The following is a 20,016-nucleotide window of genomic DNA, read 5'->3' as shown; positions in this document are numbered from 1 at the left end:
TGGTCTTGACTGGTTATTTGTTGATACCACAATTTGGAATCATTACGTAGCAATGGTATATATCGGTGCCATACGTATTCATTTACGAAGGATATGCCAGAGACAGCGGCACCATCAGCGTCAGTGAAACACTGTTACATATTTCATATCTGACCAGAGACCATATAATCATATAATCTCTGATCTGACAAGACCATCAACCCGTGTGGTTCCCCGGCAGGTTAGGTGGCTGTTTGTTCATGCCTGAGGTGGAAAAGATGGGGTTTAACGTCGGTTGAACAAAATGAGTGTTATATGGGAATATGCGAGTAGGTGTAAGTGTGCACGTGCGTGCACTTCTTTGTACCTGAGCCAGGTTTATAGGTGCAGCCCATAAAAATACAATGTCTTGTTTAACTTTGTTTTATCACTTATTGAGTGAGTGAGTTTAGTTTTACGCCGCATTCAGCAATATTCCAGCTATATGGCGGCGGTCTGTAAAAAATCGAGTCTAGACCAGATAATCCAGTGATCAACATGATAAGCATGTATCTCTCAATTGGGATTCGATGTCATGTGTCAACCAAGTCAGCGAGCCTGACCACCCGATCCCGTTAATCGCCTCTTACGACAAGCATGGGTTACTGAAGATCAATTCTTACCCGGATCTTCACGTTTCTTTATCACTTAGAACACCTTTCTTTTCGGGACAGTCTATCCACTTGACTACGGAGGTGGTCTTCATGCCATTTCTACCGGTGTGAAAGTTGACCTGGGTGTTCAATCTTCGAATGACTGACTGTGCACCAACCTAACCTGATGGTGATCGTTACGCTTTCACATGTTTTGGGTTTTTTATTCGTTGTAAACATCCAAGGACATATATACTACCCATCCAAAGTTTAGGCTCGCTTAAATCAATCACTATATGTTATGTATGTACACAATTTCTCCACTAACTTGGGGGAAACATCTGCAAACCTTATGCAGATTAATTGCACGAGGATCATGCATCAAATTGCTGAAAGGCATGTGCAAATATCGTGCATGTGAACAGCTGCGTTTTGGTGTAAAGTTTTGATAAACAATCGCCATGTAAGCGGACGAATTGGATCCATATCTCGTCTATGTGTCTGTTATGTACCCCTATCTATATGATGTGCACTACATGACGGTGTCGTATGACTGACTACGAATCCTACTGACATAGTCTCATTCAGTATGACCACGAACCGTACACTATGCGTGTGGGGTAGTAACGTCATTTGCCCAAATATAGAGATGTAGGAATAAAATGTGGGCGTACAAGTACATGCCTCTCTAAATGTCAGTGTATATTTGTCAAGCCCGTCTGCTTTATGTTTATACGATTTTGTTAACAAAGCTGTCACTATAACCCGAGGCACATTGCTCAGCAGACATTACTTAAACATTTAACATATGCAAGTCGCGTGACAGCATGTAGGTCAGAGGGCCTCGCCAAAGTAGATCGGTGGTGAGCTTCAGCACCGCTGTGCCAACTCTGATTCTGGTACTGATGTATGGAAGGATGCGACGTGATCTCAGAATGGACGGATGCATCTGCAGTTAATTTTGACAGTTGAGGGAACTTCAGAAGTATGTATGTTTTGCTGTTTTCAAAATGTCAGTCTAACCGTTCTATATATGTTGTGATTTTATTATGGAAGGTTATTGAAATTTACAACTTTGTACCGAATAAGATCATCAGTGATGTATTTGCCCCACATGACTGAAAATTTAAACAGTTTTGTTTCTCTGCTTTTACGCTGTGAAATTCTCATGAACCGTGGCTCACATGATTGTATCTCGTATTGTCACATCCACGTGTTGGTATATCCACGTGTTTATACGTCGTATTGTTATATCCACGTGTTGGGTATTCGTAATGTTATAACCACGTGTTTATATGTCGTGTTGTTATATCTACGTGTTGGTAGCTCGTATTGTTATATCCACGCGCCTATGTCGTGTTATATCAACGTGTTGGGTACTCGTATGGTTATAACCACGTGTTTATATGTCGTGTTGTTATATCCACGTATTGATATGTAGTATTGTTATATCCACGTGTTGGTAGCTCGTATTGTTATATCCACGTGTTTATATGTCGTATTGTTATATCCACGTGTTGGTAGCTTGCATTGTTAAATCCACGTGTTTATATGTCGCATTGTTATATCCATGTGTTGGTAGCTCGAATTGTCATATCCACGTGTTTATATGTCGTGTTGTTATATCCACGTGTTGGTAGCTTGTATTGTTATATCCACGTGTTTATATGTCGTGTTGTTAAACTACGTGTTGGTAACTCGTATTGTTATATCTGAGTCACGTATTGTGCATGTATGGCTTCGATGAACATAGGTAGGTCAAGCGACGTACTGTACTTGAAAGCACCCACCCGTTTACACAAGCGAGTCAGAGGTCTTTCCTCTTGTCATATTACTTACATAAGGGCGTGTATTTGAGTCCGACGTCTGTCTGTTTAACTCTTTGAATCCCAATTTTTAAGCCGAATGTACATTTGCATGAAACGGCCATTTTGACAAGCAGTGATTATTATATGACGTAAGTTTATGTCCTGGGGAATATCAAAAAATGAACCCGGCCTCTATTGAGAACCCTGCGTCATACTAGGGACCCGACTTCGTTTTCGTACAGAGCGTATATTTGACTCGGCATAAATGAGACGCTAGTATGTTGTGGCATTTTACGTGTCCCGCGTTAGGTTTTATCGCCCGAGCCGGATATGCTACAACGAAATTATCTTACCGAATGTTTAAATCTCTCATTATGTAAATATAACATTAAAACAAACTGAAATTCAATCATATATACTTCTCTTCAAAAGTTTAGACTCACTTACAACAAATGTGTAGAAATAATTACATTTAATATCGATTTCTCCACTAACTTGGGGGAACCAACTCCAAACTTTATGCAGCTGAATTGCACGAGGATCATTCATCAAACTACTGAAAAGCATGTGCAAATATCGTGCATGTGAACAGCTGCGTTGTGGTGTAAAGTTTTGTTAAGAATTCGCCAATTTTCACTGAGATTCATCATTTACTGAACTCGTGACAATAATCTTTTCAACGTTACAAATTTGTTTTACAATACATCAGTTCATGTGTAAACAGTACCTTTAAACACTGTCAGTATGGAATATTTTGCAACATTTAGTTTAGAACAGTTGACTGAAGTAAGTGGCTATATTTACTATAGTGAGTCTAAACATTTGGTGAGAAGTATATTTCACTAACATGGCACTGACTCGTCGATCCGAACCTTGGCTCACGGTTCACTGACTGCCGTGGATGCATGCTTTTTCCATGGGGCGGGGTAAAAATGATTTATTCTCCCTCCCAAAAAGATGTTTATCCCGCTTGGACGGTGTACGGCCGTTCAACGGGCATAAATGGTAATTTGTTCAAGGTCACGTGAACCAATCAGAGATGGACATTCTTACATGAGGAAAGATAATGTGTGTTACATGCCCGCGTCAAATAGAGGAAATACTGAACCTGACGACGTGATAACTTAATAGATAGGGAGGCAGGTCCTTTAAGTTTACAACTTTGGTGAGGCCAATGTGCACTAACAAACCTTGAACCCTATGCAGGCGGACCTGGATTCGAACCCTTGATCAAAGTATTCCTCAACTCACGAACTGCCACAGGTTCGTTTGACCCAGTTTCTGTACATTCTAACAAGTCGAAAAGAAGTACAAATAACCTTCAATGAGAACTTCATACATTCCGTGAGATCAATGACCTGAACTGCTGTTCACTCACAAAGGAAAACATACGCCATGGTAAATACTCAGCAGTGCTGTCGAAGATACCATGAGTGTATCCATGTCGCAGGAACCCACGCTGAATGAAAACGAACAATACATAGAGCTGCCCCTTTCGTTTCCCCTTACGTTTCGTGAATGTATAGACTGGGGTACACAATGTGTCCTTGAAATACGTGAACACTATACGACATTGACGCGTGATATCCTTAGTATAACAGTATCTTAGAATACAAGAGTTGATTCATGTTTCTAACGATGCTTTTTAACTACATCGTAACAATTAGCTTTGCAATATATATATGATTTCGCGTCTTTGTGTTATTTTAACAATGTATATCATACACGTGCATGCCGTGTTTCTTTACCCATGACTCACGTTTGTTCGTCACTTCCTTTTCCTTGTCGTGAACTATCTGTACACATCACCTATAGGACCAAACACACCCATCTCTTCGCAGAAATCAGTTTCACATTGGTAACACGTTTGTCATCGACAATCATTCTAGGCTGTGACATTTCACTCAAGGCCGGTACCATGAAGCGGACAACCAGAGGCGTTGGGAAGGTGTGGAAGAATCTACGAAAGTACTCCACTACCGGCACTGTGAGAGATATGGATATTCGAAACGCTAGGCCATTTCAAGACATTCCTGGACCTAGAGGATTGTACAACATACCGTTTATTGGAGCCATGTTTTTTGTTCAAACCCTTCAGTAAGTATGCTCTGCCGGGGAATGTGAGTATGGTTGTACGCGGTTTAGCAATATTCCAGCAATATTCCAGCAATATCACGGCGGGGGACACCAGAAATAGAATAGGCTTCACACATTGTACCAATGTGGGAAATCGGACCCGGGTCTTCGGCGTGACGAGCGAACGCTTTAACCACTGGGCTATCCCACCGCCCCTCTGCCGGGGAATGATTGATAATCAGCGGGATCGCTCATGATATCAGGGGCGGTGGGGTAGCCTAGTGGTTAAAGCTTGGCTCGTCACGCCGAAGACCCGGGTTCGAATCCCCACGTGGGTACAATGTGTGAAGCCCATTTCTGGTGTCCCCTGCTGTGATGTTGCTGGAATATTGCTAAAAGCGGCGTAAAACCAAACTCAGTCAGTCAGTCAGTCATGATATCAATCACAGGACTGCCTGGTCAACTTTCTGGTCAAGCATGTTGTCATATAGCTCGAACATAACAGTGAAAAAGACGTTAAAAGACAAAAACACAACCATGCAGACATCCTCAATGGAAATCATCCGGATTGTTGGGTTGTTGGATAAACGAGGTTCGGTTTGAAGAAGTTGTACTGAATGTCACGTAAAATGCTTTTGGTTTTTTAGTTTGTCACCTCCTCCTGGACAATTTCAAATATGCAAGGGCGACCTGTAAGTATCGATAATGAAGGACAGAATCAAGTGATTGATATCACCAGCATCACCAGCATCATCATACCAATTTTGGAGACCATAGTGGTGTAGTGGTTAGAGCGTCCGCCAGGAGAGCGGAAGGTCGCGGGTTCGATCACCGGCCGCGTTATACAAAAAGACGTTAAAATATAGTACTTGTTTGTCCCTGCCTGGCGCTCGGCATTAATGGGTACAACAAAGACTGGTCGGATCGGAGTCAGTATAATGTGTCTGAGTGGGGTATTCATGCTTCACTGCGGCATGGTATCTCAGTGGGCTAGCACTTTACAACCAGCTTAAGTATGGGCTAGTACAAGCAGCCGCACATACACATACACACGCATGCACGTCGTCATGTGAGCGAAATATTCTTAAGTGCGACGTTAAACCCCATTTCACCTGGGATACGACAAGTATACCTATACTTAACTGAATGATACTGAAGCAGCGACGGTCACGAGTTAGTGAGTGTGTATAGTTTTACACCGCTTTTAGTAATACAACGGTGTGCCCAGGTGGAGATTCGAACTCGGAGCTTTGGTGTGGCTAGCGAATGCTTTGACTAATAAGCTACCCAACCTTTCATGAATTTGGAACTAACACGTATTCGACCTCGTACAATTATTTATCTCTAATCTATTTACATATAGTGCCGAGTTCCAGCTAGGCTGCTCACAGGCGCTTTGTTTTTCCGTCGATCATGTCAATCTCAACGACACATCGAATTAACAATCTCAACTCCCTTGAGAGTATACAACTCTTGCAGCCACTAGGCGCACCAAGTTAACGTGGCTTACCCATCCTTACGAGGTACCCATTCACAGCTGGGTGGACTGGGACACATAGTCACAGTACTTTGTCCAAGTTCACCGCACGTTGCTGTACCCGCAAAGTTAATTGGAGTGTTCCACTTCTGTTACTAAATTTAACACTGGGTTTTCCTCTGCGTCACATGTTTAACCTTAGAATCTTCTTAACTCCACTTTCCATCCCGCAATGTGTTGTTTAAGTGATGTTTAATTTGAAAGTAATATTTATCGAAACAATATAGGCCTACTGTGTGTAAATTTGTATTAAATCTTAGGAACTGAGTGGGAAATCCTAAGGTAATTGGGCTTAGAAATTAAAAGAAAACTTAAGTAAAACGGAAATGTTTTAGAGTACCATCATTTGTTGATTGCGTGTCTTTGACGATATAGATCGCCCTCCAACTAATGTGCCTGGTCAATTATCAATTAAATAATTACAGCCTGACTGTTGCTGGTGGCCCCCCTAGAACAACGACTCATTCCTACACTCCATATACATATGTTGAGTTGATACAACGATATCAATCACCACCCTGTCAACCATAAAACGTCCACATGTAATGCATAGGCGGATCGGGGGGGGGCACCCCACCCACCCCTTTTTGTTTTGTCCTGTAAGTTTACTCAATGTCCATAGAAACTCTCGCGTTTACTCTCAGCTACCAGCTATCTTCTTCAGTCACCTTAACATGCTGAGATACCACGTCACAGTCTTACACAAAGGAAACAGTTAATAAACGGTTTCTAATATGTTATTATGTACCTGATCCCTGTCCGGAAATCCTCATCCTTGAGCATCCCTTGTATCACAATTTGTTTCTCTAAACTACGGTTAAAACGAAATCAAAAGGACCTCTAATTTTAGTTCGTTATATTATATAACCGTAGATCATAGTACGCATTTAGACTAAAACTTACAGCAAGTGACAATGACAAAAATCGTTTCATTCGTCAGTTCGTTCTAAGAATGTTCGTTATAAACGTAGATTTATGTAGTATTACATAATATAATTATATAATATATGCGCAGGACCCGTTAGCCACCATGACATCGTTTCGTACGTGACGTCATCGTCTCTCCAGCTCAGGAGAGCATATTCCTCGCTCATGAGAGGAAACATGGTTCGATAGCATTTGAAGCGTTTGAACCATGCTCCGAATGAAACAATTCTGGGTGGCGACTGAGACCAGAATATTTATCGTGTTTAGACTTGAGATGTAATGCCCAAGATGCTCGAGGATGGTTGATCTATATTAAGCCTCCAAATTTATGCGCTCTACCATTTCCAGTACACAGACAATTATATGTTTACCCTCTTACTTCACACTCTCTGCCAATTCCAGCCAGGTACACTGTAGAGACGGCCAACCTGTTGTACAATGCCCTTGCCACCCAGTACGGCCCCCTGGTCCGTGTGCGCCTGGGTGAATGGGTGGTGCTGGTGTCGGATGTGGGGGATATGGAGACGGTGATGAGGAGTGAGGGGAAGTACCCCCGGAGGATGGAGCCCTACATCAACGTACTGCACTGTGAGAAGTACGGCATACCGAAAGGAGTTGGTAGTCTGTAAGTGTCGCATACTAACATATTTTAGCAATAGATCCTGGCAAAGACAAGGTACGCAACTCTGCACACGTACTTTCAACACCTTCAAGCACTGGTTTATCAGTGTCACTTTGAATGGTGGATTCATTTACCCCATATTAATAAACTGATTGGAAAAAGTAGGCATTGACAAAAATTGTCGCTTAATAATCTTTTGATGATATGGCCACTGGGGTAGCCTGGTGGTTAGACCCAGGTTCGATTCCCGACATGAGTACCATGTTTGAAGCCCATTTATGGTGTCATGATAGTGCTGAATTTAGGGCTGGGACGGGTCCAAATTTTCTACCCGGGTACTCCACCCCCGATTACCCTACCCTACCCGGGTACCCGTTATGTTAATTCCAAACATCAAATTTGTAAGAAATGGCAATATATCTTCGGAGGCTAAATTTTCGAGTTTTTCAATATCTTAACCATGTATTATATTCAAAAGAAGTGACTGTAATTATGTCTAAATCTTCAAAGACAATACAGACTTTAAATCATTAAAGAATAACATATTACATTGTTTAATATATTGGTCACATGATCATAACGAGTCCGGGTATTGAGACGGGTACCCGGGTCCAACTTATTACCCACCCGTCCCGGGTATCCGGGTTACCCGTTCCAGCCCTTGCTGAAATACTGTTAAATCGGTATAGATAATGCTCGCTCTCTCACAATATAAACAATGAATATTGTTTATAGCACATAAATCTACTAACGCCAATTTTGTCAGATTTTGTCAGATAATGCTGATGTCAAGTCAAGTACAGTGTAAATCTGTTGGCTTGAAATATGTTTATAGGTTTACAGGGGTAATACAGTGAGCAATGTTGAATTTGTCCTGAAAAAAACTTGGCGTGTTAACCTCGTGATACCCATTTCGTTTTGTATTGTGCTGATCCCCCGTCATTGACTAAACCTTGGTGCTAATTGTTTTACCATTACAAGCCCCTTTGTAAGCTGTTCAGTGAGACCAGGATAGGGGTCTGTGGCCCACAGTAACTGCATTATATACACCTGGAAAAGAGTTAAGCACCCTGATAATTTTACAGACAACAGTGGTGCGGAACGCACAGTATGTTGGAAAATCTGGCAGTTTCCTTCAACGTTTAATAACTGATATGGCACAATACACAAATTATCTGTTTTGGTTCAAACATATACCTCTCACAAGCTCGAGAGGATCAGGCAACATGGCGGGTATGTGATGAGATAAAAACGTTTATTTGTACCCTTGGAACGTTGTACAATCAATATATGTGTACCCTCCACGTTCTTGGATAACTGCTTGTACCCTATGTCGCCTGGTGTACGTCGCACGATTTGACGTCACCATGGGTCGTCCTTCACCTCTTTGGTTTCCCAGTATTTTCTGACCCAACGACTGACAACTGTGTAGTGGACATCCATTTCCCGACCAATTGCTTTAAAGGCCATCTGATTACCTTCTCTGACCGTAGTGGCATAAAAACTCATGCAGATTGTGACACGTGCACAAACTGCACTTGTGAAAATACGTAGGTTTGCTTCTGCACATGCTCCAGAGGGTGTGTTTGGGAGACACTTTCCACCAAGTACACTTGCAATAATTTCTTAAATGAACATTATTACCATACGTTTCCTCATACACAAGCTGTACTTGAACATAGATCTGTAAGCGGTCAACAGTTAGCGGTGCTCAACTTTTTTCCAGGTGTATCTAAGATATGATCAAACCTTGGTATCGGATGTGTGCACGTGAATTGGAACTACCCTTTATTCATTTCAGTACTTGCAAGTATTGGAGCATTTGCAACATCAAATGTGTGCGTAAATTTAAATTTTGGTTTTTACGTTTTGGGAAGCATTCCAAAAATACTGGTTAGTTGTTGTTTTACGCCACACTCAGCAATATTCCAGCTATATGGCGGCTGTCTGTAAATAATCGGGTCTGGACCAGACAATCCAGTGATCAACAGCATGAGCATCAATCAACGCAGTTGGGATACGATAACACGTGTCAACCACATCAGCGAGCCTGACCACCCGATCCCGATTGCTGAAGGCCAATTCTGACCCGGATCTTTAGGGGTCCATTCCAAAAAGAACCCGAGCAAGTTTTCGACCATCTGAAAGAATTTTTTCTTGGAAAATCATCTTGTATTTACGAATGGAAGAAGGAAAAAACGTGTGATTTTCATAAGTTATCAGTAATTCACATTTCAATCGACCTTCAATGTTATCTAGTGAATCAAAGAAGGCTTGTATACCTTGTCAAATCACCCTAAGGACCTAACATTTGCCTCTTATTCCTCAGAGAAGGAGAAGAATGGCACAGATATCGAAGTCCTTTAAATGCCCGGATGATGAAGGTAAATTCTGCGCATCACTACCTTCCGGTACAGAATGAAGTCGCAGATGATCTCGTAGCTCAGATCAAACTGGGTAAAATCCAGAAAGACGGCGCACTGGAAATGTTCTTCAGATATGCATGTGAAAGTAAGAACCCTGCAAAAGTTATCATATAAATATTCTATATAGAAGATAAGCCAAGTTATCACAAGACTCGTAAGTTCTGTCCAGACAGTCCTCATTTAAGCCAACTCATGCGATACACATCCAACCTTTCCTGAGGTACGGGACAATGACGGGTATCCCAGTATTAAGCAATAACCAAGGTATACCATGTCTTCTGTTTGCACCGTGGCAGTATAATACTAGGCTAGACAATCCAGTGATTGACTGGATGAGCAGCAATCAAAGAGATCGCGTTAGCGTGGTGACCAGATCGCCACTTGGGGAAATGTATGCCTGGCAAGGGGTACTGGGGACCCTCCAACGAATCTAAAAGGAGATATATTTTCTGAAAGATGAAGCTTCCAAGCTTCTTTAATATTTGCAAAATATCAATTTCATTGCCAGATTTCTGGTCGTAAGAGGCGGCTTTAATAGATAGGGTGTTCCGGCTCGCTGACTTGGTTGGTGGTGTTTCAACATAGCCCGAAGGCGTGAATAGTTGCTCATGATATCAATCACTGGATTTACTGGTCCTGATTAGAACCACCGTCATACATTTATATTGTCGAACAACACACACGCAATATAATGTATTGTTTACTATGGCAACAGGCATCAGCGTGATCGCCTATAACAAACGTCTGGGGTATCTGAGTCCTAACATAGAGAGTGATCCCTGGAAGCTGCAGGATCTGAAGGACATCCAAACCATGTTTAAGCTGATGAATGAAACTCTAACTATTCCCCACATTTTACTGAAGAAACTGCCATGGAGGGCCAAGAGGGAATACGACACTGCCGTGAACCGTATCATCAGGTAAATACATAGTTTCATGCTTTTTGTCAAATGCAATGTATATCTCTTCGAGCGAAGTCTGAAAGCTTTGCAGCTCGTGAAAATGTGACTATCAAACTTCACACGATGAGATATACATCGTGTTTGACAAAACGGTTGAAACAGTAAAAACTAACGAATTTTTTATGTCAAAATGCCCTCTATTCACAAAGCTGACCAAGTCGCATTCTCACTGACTGCTATCAACAGCGTGTGCTCAAAATAGTTCCTCCATAACACTTTATAACACAAACATGACACTCATACCACGCAGAATTGGTTTATAAAGTTCCAATATTTGTCATTGATAGTTCGTTTTAGGGAGAGCAAGAAACCTTAAAAACAATATTAAAACTGTTTTAAAGCTGTTGTTCTATTTCCGGAGGTTGCACAAAAATGCATTTAAACATTAAAGGAGCAAGTAGATATTGTTGGTACCGTTCCTTGATTAAGTAAAATAAAAACCGCCATATAGCTGGAATATTGCTAAGTGCGGCGTAGAACTAAACTCAATAAAATTAAAGACCAACCCTTGAATTGTCTTTCGTTGATAATGTCAGCCAAGCGAGTGGGGAAAGCTCAAAAGATTACAACTTGGTCGTATTTGGAATTTTACACCCTTACATTTTCAAAACAATGTCGTTTTGGCTACCTGGAATTGTTTATTTCAGTATATTCACACAGAACCCTCAATTCATTCATAACAACTACTATTCTCATTATAATGTGCATGCATTGTCTAATATATTATTGTAGTCATGCTACAGACTATTACTCCACCACTCTGTCGAACATCCAGCAGAGACAAAACGACGGCGTCGTGGACGAGAACAACTTCATGATGTCGCTGTTGATGCTGGACAAACTCTCGGTTGAAGAAATGGGATCGGTCGCATTTGAACTGTTTAGTTCTGGGACAGAATCGGTAAGGTGGATAAATCATTCAATACTCAAATATGATTGTAGATTTGCTTGACTCGTTTCGCCATTCGAAGTTCACTCTTTGCTGATAACCGGATAGACCCGTGAAGAGTTAGATTTAGTCTTCAGCAACCCATGCTTGTCCTAAGAACAAATAACGGGACCGGGTGGTCTGACAACTGACTTGATTTATGCACGTCACCTTATCCCAACTGCATAGATCGATGCTCATGATGTCAATCACTAGATAGAGTTTTGTCCAGAGCAGTTATTTGCAGACCGCCTTCATAAAGCTGAAATTCAGTTCTGCTAGCAAATGCTATGTACAAGTAAAATCACTGTTGAGGTTCATGAGAGGCATATAGAAGTTGGTACTTAAGTATAAGACAAAATATTATGGATGTCAACTTCTTTATTGTATACACAACGTTTCTGGGCTATTCCTTGCCCCTTCGTCAGGTGAATGCGAACTAACAGATATACAGGATATATATACTAGTAATGTACATGAAGCCAGAGTGATTTTAAGCATGTATATACAATATATAAAAGGATTATAAGATGAAAGAGACTAAAATATACAAAAGCAGATATGGTGTTGTTACAGTGGATTAGGTGGGTAAGTGATGGAAGCCAATGAGTCTAATTGGTGTACAAAAGGGTGGCTGATAGTCTAATGAAAAACAAAAGATGGAGTAAGATACAAAGGCAGAGTTGATGCTGTTACAGTGGATTAAAAGGTGATTGGTGAAGCCTTGAACCTAATTAATTTCCCAGGCATTGGGTAGGTAAACCCCTTGGTCCCTGTTCATCTGTGGTGCTAATCTTTTGATGCTGATAGACTCCGAAATCTTGCGTCGTTGCCAATCATGGATGTTGGATGTTATGATGGTTGTAGCTTGCCAGTCAATGGAGTGTGATGGATTGTTCACAGTGTGTTCAGAAAGGGCTGATTTTAGATCCAATTTCTCTACTGAGGTATTGTGCTCTTTGAGCCTGATGTCAATGGGGCGGGACATCTCTCCAACAAAGCTGCTGCCACAATCACACATTAGCTTGTAGATGCAACCCCTGGGCTTGTGACTGGTGTTGGTTGAGGTACATCTACCATTGGCCTTCAGAATAGTTTTTAGCATTTTGTCCGAGCTGAAGGTCACATCTATACCGGTAGTTTTCTTGGGCAGTCGGCTGATGTGGTGGCTGATCTGACCTTGGTAGGGTATATTTACTCTGAATATACAGTTACCAACACATAACACGTACATGCCTGTTGTGTTTCCAGACAGCGCGGAACCTGCAAATGATTCTGTATTATCTTGCACGTAATCCCGACAAGCAGAACAAGTTGTTTCAAGAAGTCGTTGAGACAGTTGGACCACGAGCTCCGCTCACGACAGAGGCGCTCGGGAAGATGAAGTACATATTTGCTTGTATGAAGGAGTCGTTCAGGTACATTGCCAAGTGTCCTTTGAGTCCTATCACAAATGTGATTATAGTTTTATTTTGTTAATATCTTAGGTGGTAATCAACCTGTTGGTATGCCTCCTTTACTCTATCACAACTTGGGACAGTTCGGTTGTTTCTTAACGCTGCTCTGATCAATATATAGCCTTATTTTGTTAATACCTTCTGTGGTAGTGTCTACACTCTGACGGTGTACCTCCTTGAAGCTATTACAAGTTGGGACAGTTCGTACCCGCACTGATCAGTATACCAGCTTTTTGAGGACTGCCTAGAAATGATTAATTGGATCAGAAGAACTGGTGATTGGTAGTATGTGCAACATTGCTCCTCACGAGGAACTGTTACTTTTTTCAGACTAGCTTATCCAATACTGTCTGGTCCACAGAGATATATAGCCACCGACATTGTGCTTCAAGGCTACAGGATACCTGCAGGTGTAAGTTAAACTATAGAGTTCGATCACCGACTTCAATACACGTGTTGCTTTCTCTTGAACACACGTCAAATTCTAAATGAATAAACTTTTCATTAATTGTGTATATGAATGTCGTACGCCTTTCATATTCATTTCAAGTATACATTATATATTCTGTAGTACTACAGTTTCATATTTGTAGCCGCCATATAGCTGGATTATTGCTGAGTGCGACGTAAAACTAAACTCACTCATTCACTAATATTTGTAAATACTTTCCATAGAAAGTGCATTTTCTTTGTGTATAGTTCATTTGAAATATATCCAAATTCACAGTCGAATCAAGTTTGATGGAAATTCATCATGAAAAGATATCAGCAAAATCAGTTTTAGCTGTCGACAATGTTGAAACCTTACTTATAATAGCTTAAAGTAATCAGCACACCTGTTGAAATGCAAGACTATCAGTTCCAGAACTAACCGTCGGCCTCCGACCCATGGGCCGATGCGTATTTCAAACACTGATGCATGTTATCAACCAAAAATATTTGTATTAAGCCTCAGTAAATACGCAAATACCCTCACCTAGTCGGAACTACGCTAAAGTTACATACATCGATGTGTGTTCGATCACATGACTGCGAAAGCAGTAGGTGCTATATTCAGGAGACGCTTCACGCTGATGTTAAAGTTACTTCCTTTCATGAAACTGCGTCTTAAACATCCAGTTGCTTAGAATGACACGACGTGATAAAGATAATCTTACCCATGTGTGTTCCTCTTGCGAAAATAATGTGTACGTGGTGTTAAGAACACAAAACAGGTATTATCAGGCCGCTTGGAACAGTATTTCCGTTCTATCACGATGTGGTACCTTGGTGTAGGAAAATGGCAGGTGCTGGTCTTAAGAAAATCACTCAGTTTTACTAATCCATTCATGTTATTTTCACCACGAATTTGCCATTTACGCTGCATGGATCATTTGCGACAGTTGATAGAAATTGACTTTTCTTCGGCTTTGGCGTTCCAAATTAGACCTAAAACTCTTTGTTGAAACCCACGAGTTAATGATAAACGAAAGAGCAATCTTCAAACTCACGGTCTACCCCTAAGTGACTCGTATTTGTCCAGACATCTGTGGCCATGATGAACCAGAAAGCGGCGAAGGACGAGAAGTACTTTCCTAACCCGGAAGCATTCCTCCCCGAGAGGTGGCTGAGGGACGAGACCGGAAGGAGGATGGTTCCCATCCCATCATCCGCTGTACTTCCATTCGGGTTCGGTCCCCGTCAGTGTCTAGGGAGAAGGTTCGCCGAGCAAGAAATATATCTCGCACTCACAAAGGTATTTCACACAATTACATTTCATTCAGCCATATGTATGGCTTCGTATCATAACACACTCGAGGTTACCCCTTCTCATAGTTGCAAGCAAGATGCTGCTGCGTGACGTATTTAGTCACTTCCTAATTGTATTTAAGATCCGCTGATCAGATACTAGTATCTTCCGATTATGATCCTTGGTCGTAAGCATGATATGCGTGCTCAAATGTTAACATCTTAAGACTTTGGCCCGGTTCCACAAAGCGATTTTAGCGCCAACGTGATCGCAATTCTCTTATATTAACACTCCTGCGATAGTCATAACACATGTGATCGTTTTATGAAACGAGGCCTTGGAATGTACCCGATATAACACAAACTATATTGTGAAATGACAGACATCCATAGGTCTTTACATTAAACCCTAGGAAAATGTCTTTCCTTGCTATTTTCACTTTTCTAGTGAAGGTTTCTGTGAACCACGGGGATTCTCAGGAAAGTATGCTCAATGGACCCGTGAAGATCCGGGTTAGAATTGATCTTCAGTAACCCGTGCTTGTCGTTAGAGGCGACTAACAGGATCGGGTGGTCAGGCTCGCTGACTTGGTTAACACATATTACCGTGTCCCTATTTCGTAGATCGATGCCCATGCTGTTGATCACTGGATTGTCTGGTCCAGACTTGATTATTTACAGACCGCCGCCATATTGCTGAGTGCGGCGTAAATCTACACTCACTCACTCGCTTACTCAAGAACCAATGCTTGTTGTAAGACCCGTAACAATCGGATGGCGGTTACATTTTTAGTGAGTGAGTGAATAAGGTTTTACGCCATTTGTAGCAATATTCCAGCAATGTCACAGCGGGTGACACTAGAAATGGGTTTCACACATTGTACTCACGTGAGGAGTTGTACCCAAACCCGACTCTTTGGAGTAAGTGAGTGAGTGAGTTTAGTTTTACACCGCACTCAGCAATATTCCAGCTATATGACGGCGGTCTGTAAATAATCGAGTCTGGACCAGACAATCCAGTGATCAACAGCAGGAGCATCGATCTGCGCAATTAGGAACCGATGACATGTGTCAACCAAGTCAGCGAGCCTGACCACCCGATCCCGTTAGTTGCCTCTTACGCCGACTCTTTGGAACGCTTTAACCATAATTCTGACTCCACCCCACGGCTGTTATGTTTCCTCTTTTGTCAAAGAAACCAAACTGTGTGAGTCGCAGCTGATGCATCCACTGCTGTACTATGTCAGCCTGGAATATATTCTCGTTGGGTTAAACCTTCAATATTGCCCATACATTTTGACGGCATTGTTTCATTCATTTATACAGGAAATATACAAAGGTCGTGTCATAACATTAACATCACACGTTTTTATTACTCAAAATAATCCACCTTCGGTGGTACATGAGTATAACAAAGGAGTATGTTACATACAATATGTACAACAAGATGACTAAATGATGCATCAATTAAAGTGTTTGCAAACAATCTTGATGAACTTGGATACATTTTTAAGGGTAGATATTTTACTTGAAAACAGTTAACGGAATTTCGATAAATTTGGCCAGGAACTATAAGGTTCTTTAAACAACGATATACGTATGTCTGCAAAATAATTACATTTAAACAAATAGTGGAACTCATCTCCGATCAAATGTGAGTCACATAAGTTACAAACTCTGTGTTCTTTTGGTATATTTTGCCATCTCCCAGTTTCTATGGGAAGTTTATGGTTGCATGTTCTAAATTTTAGGATCGGTTTAGAAATAGCATCTGAGAGAAGTAGGTATTGTTCAAAGTTTAGAGAGCGCTTCAGAACTTTATAGTATATTCCTTTAGAGGAGTTTTGCATATCGCTCGTCCACGATTGTAAAAATTGGTCCTTTAAGATAGATTCAACATTTGAAATGATCCATGAATTTGAGTATAGATGAGGGTTGTCAAAAACGTCAGGCAATCCGCACCTACAGAAAATATGTTTAATATGACTTAGCCAGACATAGTAATTCGCTGTTTTGTTTTGTTTAGTAATATATTGAAGAATGAAAGTTGCTATTTTGTTATTTGGATGTGATAATGTCAATTTACACCAGTACGAGATTAGTCGTTTCGAAATTTGAAGCTGAATAGGTTCCCTACCAAGCTCCCCGTACACCATGAAATTAGGGGTGTTATATTTTAAACCAGTTGCTAATTTAAGAAATTTTAGATGTACTCTTTCTATCATGTCAGTCTTCTCATGTCCCCATATTTCACATCTATACATCAATATTAGTACTACTAATCTATCAAATGCAGAAAGGAGCAGGTGCAGTGGTAACTTAACATTTCTGGCACGTTTTAGTAACGCTATTGATGCCTTCGTACCGAGATCGGCTATGTGTTTAACAGCAAAATTCATACGACCATTTCTGTGTAGTAGAGTTCCCAGGTATTTATAGGTGTCTACAACTTCTATTCTATCATCATATAGTGTAAACGATTTCTTATAACTAGCTGCAGGTCCGGAACCAAAAACAATAATCTTAGTTTTACTAATATTTACTTTAAGTTTCCACGTGTCGCAATATACAGCGAATTTATTCAGTGCATGTTGTAAATCATCATGAGTTTCAGCTAAGAGGACTGTATCGTCAGCGTAAAGTAGAACTAGCAATTTTTGATAAATAATAAACTCATCATTATTTGATTTTAATTCAATACCGACACATGCTTGTTCTTCTAAATGGGATTCTAAGTCATTTAGAAATAAAGAAAATAAAAGAGGAGACAAGTTTCCTCCTTGTCTAACTCCTGAAAGACAATCAAAGAAATCTGATCTTGCAGATTCTACCATAACGCAAGATTTTATATCATTATACATATTTTGTATTAAAGTCAGTATTTTACCCTTGATACCAGTTTGTCTTAATTTGGTCCACAGTCCAATTCTCCAAACCTTATCAAATGCTTTAGAAAAATCAATAAAGGCACAGAGTTTCTTTTTACATTTCTTCAAATGATTTAACAAATTATGAATAATAAACACATTATCTGTTGTGGAGAAGCCTTTTCGGAAACCGGATTGGGCATGCGATATTATATCGTTATCATCACAAAATTTATTTAATCTCTCGTTTAGGATGCTAGTAAAAAGTTTACCAAAGCAGCTTAAGATAGAGATTGGTCTATATGAAGCCGGGTCCGTACGATTACCAGTTTTCTTATAGATAGGTTTGATAGTATCAGAAAGCCATGCTTCGGTCAAATTCCAGTCTTAAGTACAGCGTTAAAATATTCAACATAAAATGGTAGCAGTTTTGGTAAGGCTGAAGATAAGTGCTCATTTGAAATCAAGTCTAAGCCAGGCGTCTTGTTTTTCTTCAGTTTTTGAAGGGCAACGACGATTTCATTTGAAGTTATTTCATCATTGAGTACACTAACATCATAATTTGGGGAGTCTGACATTCCATCCAGGTCCACATCATCGTTAATGGTACTTTCGTTAACGTTTTTAAAATAATCATAGAATTCATCTAATGGGATAGGACAACTGTCTTCTTTCTGTTTACCTTTCAGTAATCTCCAGTAGTGTTTTGGAGATAAATGCTGGGTTTCGCGTAACGGTTTTCTAATAAAATTATTTTCTTTCTTTATATACTTATTCATTGTTTTCTTATACTCTTTACTTGCTTTACGGAAAAGAGTTTTATTATGATCGGTTCTGTTCTTATAATAGACATATTTTGCTTTGACAAAATGACTTGCGTTTCTTCTTACAATCTGATCCAAACCATGGCTTATAGAAAGCGTTCGTTTTACTACAAGTAGTGGTATTAGCCTTGTAAGGAATATCGCCAAATGTTTTTCGTGCAGAATCAATTAGCACGTGCGCGACCTCGTGAGCTATTTCATTCACAACCTCTACTGGGTTACCTTGACCTTCCCTTAAGGACCTTGCCTTCGTGCAGAATGTGTTTACACAATCATCTGAAATGTTTTCAAGGAATACATTTGGAATATATTTGTGACTATATCGCTTAATGACCCCTGGGTTTCTTATCAACATGTATTTTTCAATTGTATTAATGTGATTTTCGCGTATTTTGAAAAGGACTTTATTTCTTGTATATATAATATTGAACACTCTTGAAAGGTTAAGTTGCATATTTTGATTGGTTTGAGAGGTCACGCCCAACACAATTCATGTGCATGGAACGTCTTAGCATTGCTCTTGCGTTCTGAAGTTTCGTGGGGGTTTTCTATTTTCGAAGATTTAGTTCAAACTGTCGACGGAGCTGTGGAGTAGCCTAGTTGTTACAGCGTTCGCTCGTCACGCCAATGACCCGAGTTCGATTGCCCACATGGGTACAATGTGTGAAGCCCATTTTCTGGTTCCCCGCCGTGATATTGCTGGAATATTGCTAAAAGCGGTGTATAACTAAACTCAGTCAATAAAACTGTCGGCAGAGTTTATCTTGACCTATTTTGATCTATCTGTATTTGATTGTTTCAGATAGTGCAGCATTTCCGGGTGGATCTGGAGCATGGCCATGAAGATGTACAATTAAGATACAGGATATTTGTGGGGACCAAACATCCCATCCGCTTCGTCTTCGGGACGAGGTCATGACATCCTGCTGCTGAAAAGGATTGTGGCAGTGTACAGTCTGGCCATAAAAAAGTGCGTCTTTGTACAGTCTGGCCTTAAAGAGAGTCGCTTTGTACAGACTGGCCTCAAAGAATGTGACAGTGTACAGTCTGGCCATAAAGATGTGACAGTGTACAGTCTGTCCTTGAAAAATGTGGCAGTGTACAGTATGGCCTTGAAGAATTTGACAGTGTACAGTCTGGCCATAATGATGTGACAGTGTACAGTCTGTCCTTGAAAAATGTGACAGTGTACAGTATGGCCTTGAAGAATGTGACAGTGTACAGTTTTGCCATAAAGATGTGA

General features: G+C 40.6%; 1 protein-coding gene across 1 annotated transcript; it reads left to right on the top strand.

Moving 5' to 3' along the window:
* Positions 1 to 4,436: 4,436 nt before the first annotated feature.
* Positions 4,437 to 19,945, top strand: LOC124265456 (cholesterol side-chain cleavage enzyme, mitochondrial-like). The gene is made up of 9 exons (XM_046700250.1): positions 4,437 to 4,516; positions 7,362 to 7,584; positions 9,911 to 10,092; positions 10,723 to 10,927; positions 11,702 to 11,870; positions 13,149 to 13,315; positions 13,685 to 13,766; positions 14,877 to 15,089; positions 19,576 to 19,945. Exons 2-9 carry the CDS (start codon positions 7,478 to 7,480, stop codon positions 19,690 to 19,692), a joined length of 1,242 nt encoding a protein of 413 aa, XP_046556206.1. The 5' UTR covers positions 4,437 to 4,516; positions 7,362 to 7,477; the 3' UTR covers positions 19,693 to 19,945.
* Positions 19,946 to 20,016: the final 71 nt, after the last annotated feature.

The sequence above is a fragment of the Haliotis rubra genome, unplaced genomic scaffold (assembly GCF_003918875.1).
Source record: "Haliotis rubra isolate DU_JTF1 unplaced genomic scaffold, ASM391887v1 Scf98, whole genome shotgun sequence".
Classification (NCBI taxonomy): domain Eukaryota; kingdom Metazoa; phylum Mollusca; class Gastropoda; order Lepetellida; family Haliotidae; genus Haliotis; species Haliotis rubra.
This window is presented reverse-complemented; position numbering and strand designations above follow the sequence as displayed.

What these genes read in the sequence shown, in the direction of transcription:
- LOC124265456 (XM_046700250.1), top strand. Translation starts at nt 7,478, where the DNA reads ATGGAGACGGTGATGAGGAGTGAGGGGAAGTACCCCCGGAGGATGGAG. An exon ending in CCGAAAGGAGTTGGTAGTCT is followed by an intron (nt 7,585 to 9,910) that starts GTAAGTGTCGCA and finishes CTTATTCCTCAG; the next exon opens with AGAAGGAGAAGAATGGCACA. An exon ending in TGTATGAAGGAGTCGTTCAG is followed by an intron (nt 13,316 to 13,684) that starts GTACATTGCCAA and finishes TACTTTTTTCAG; the next exon opens with ACTAGCTTATCCAATACTGT.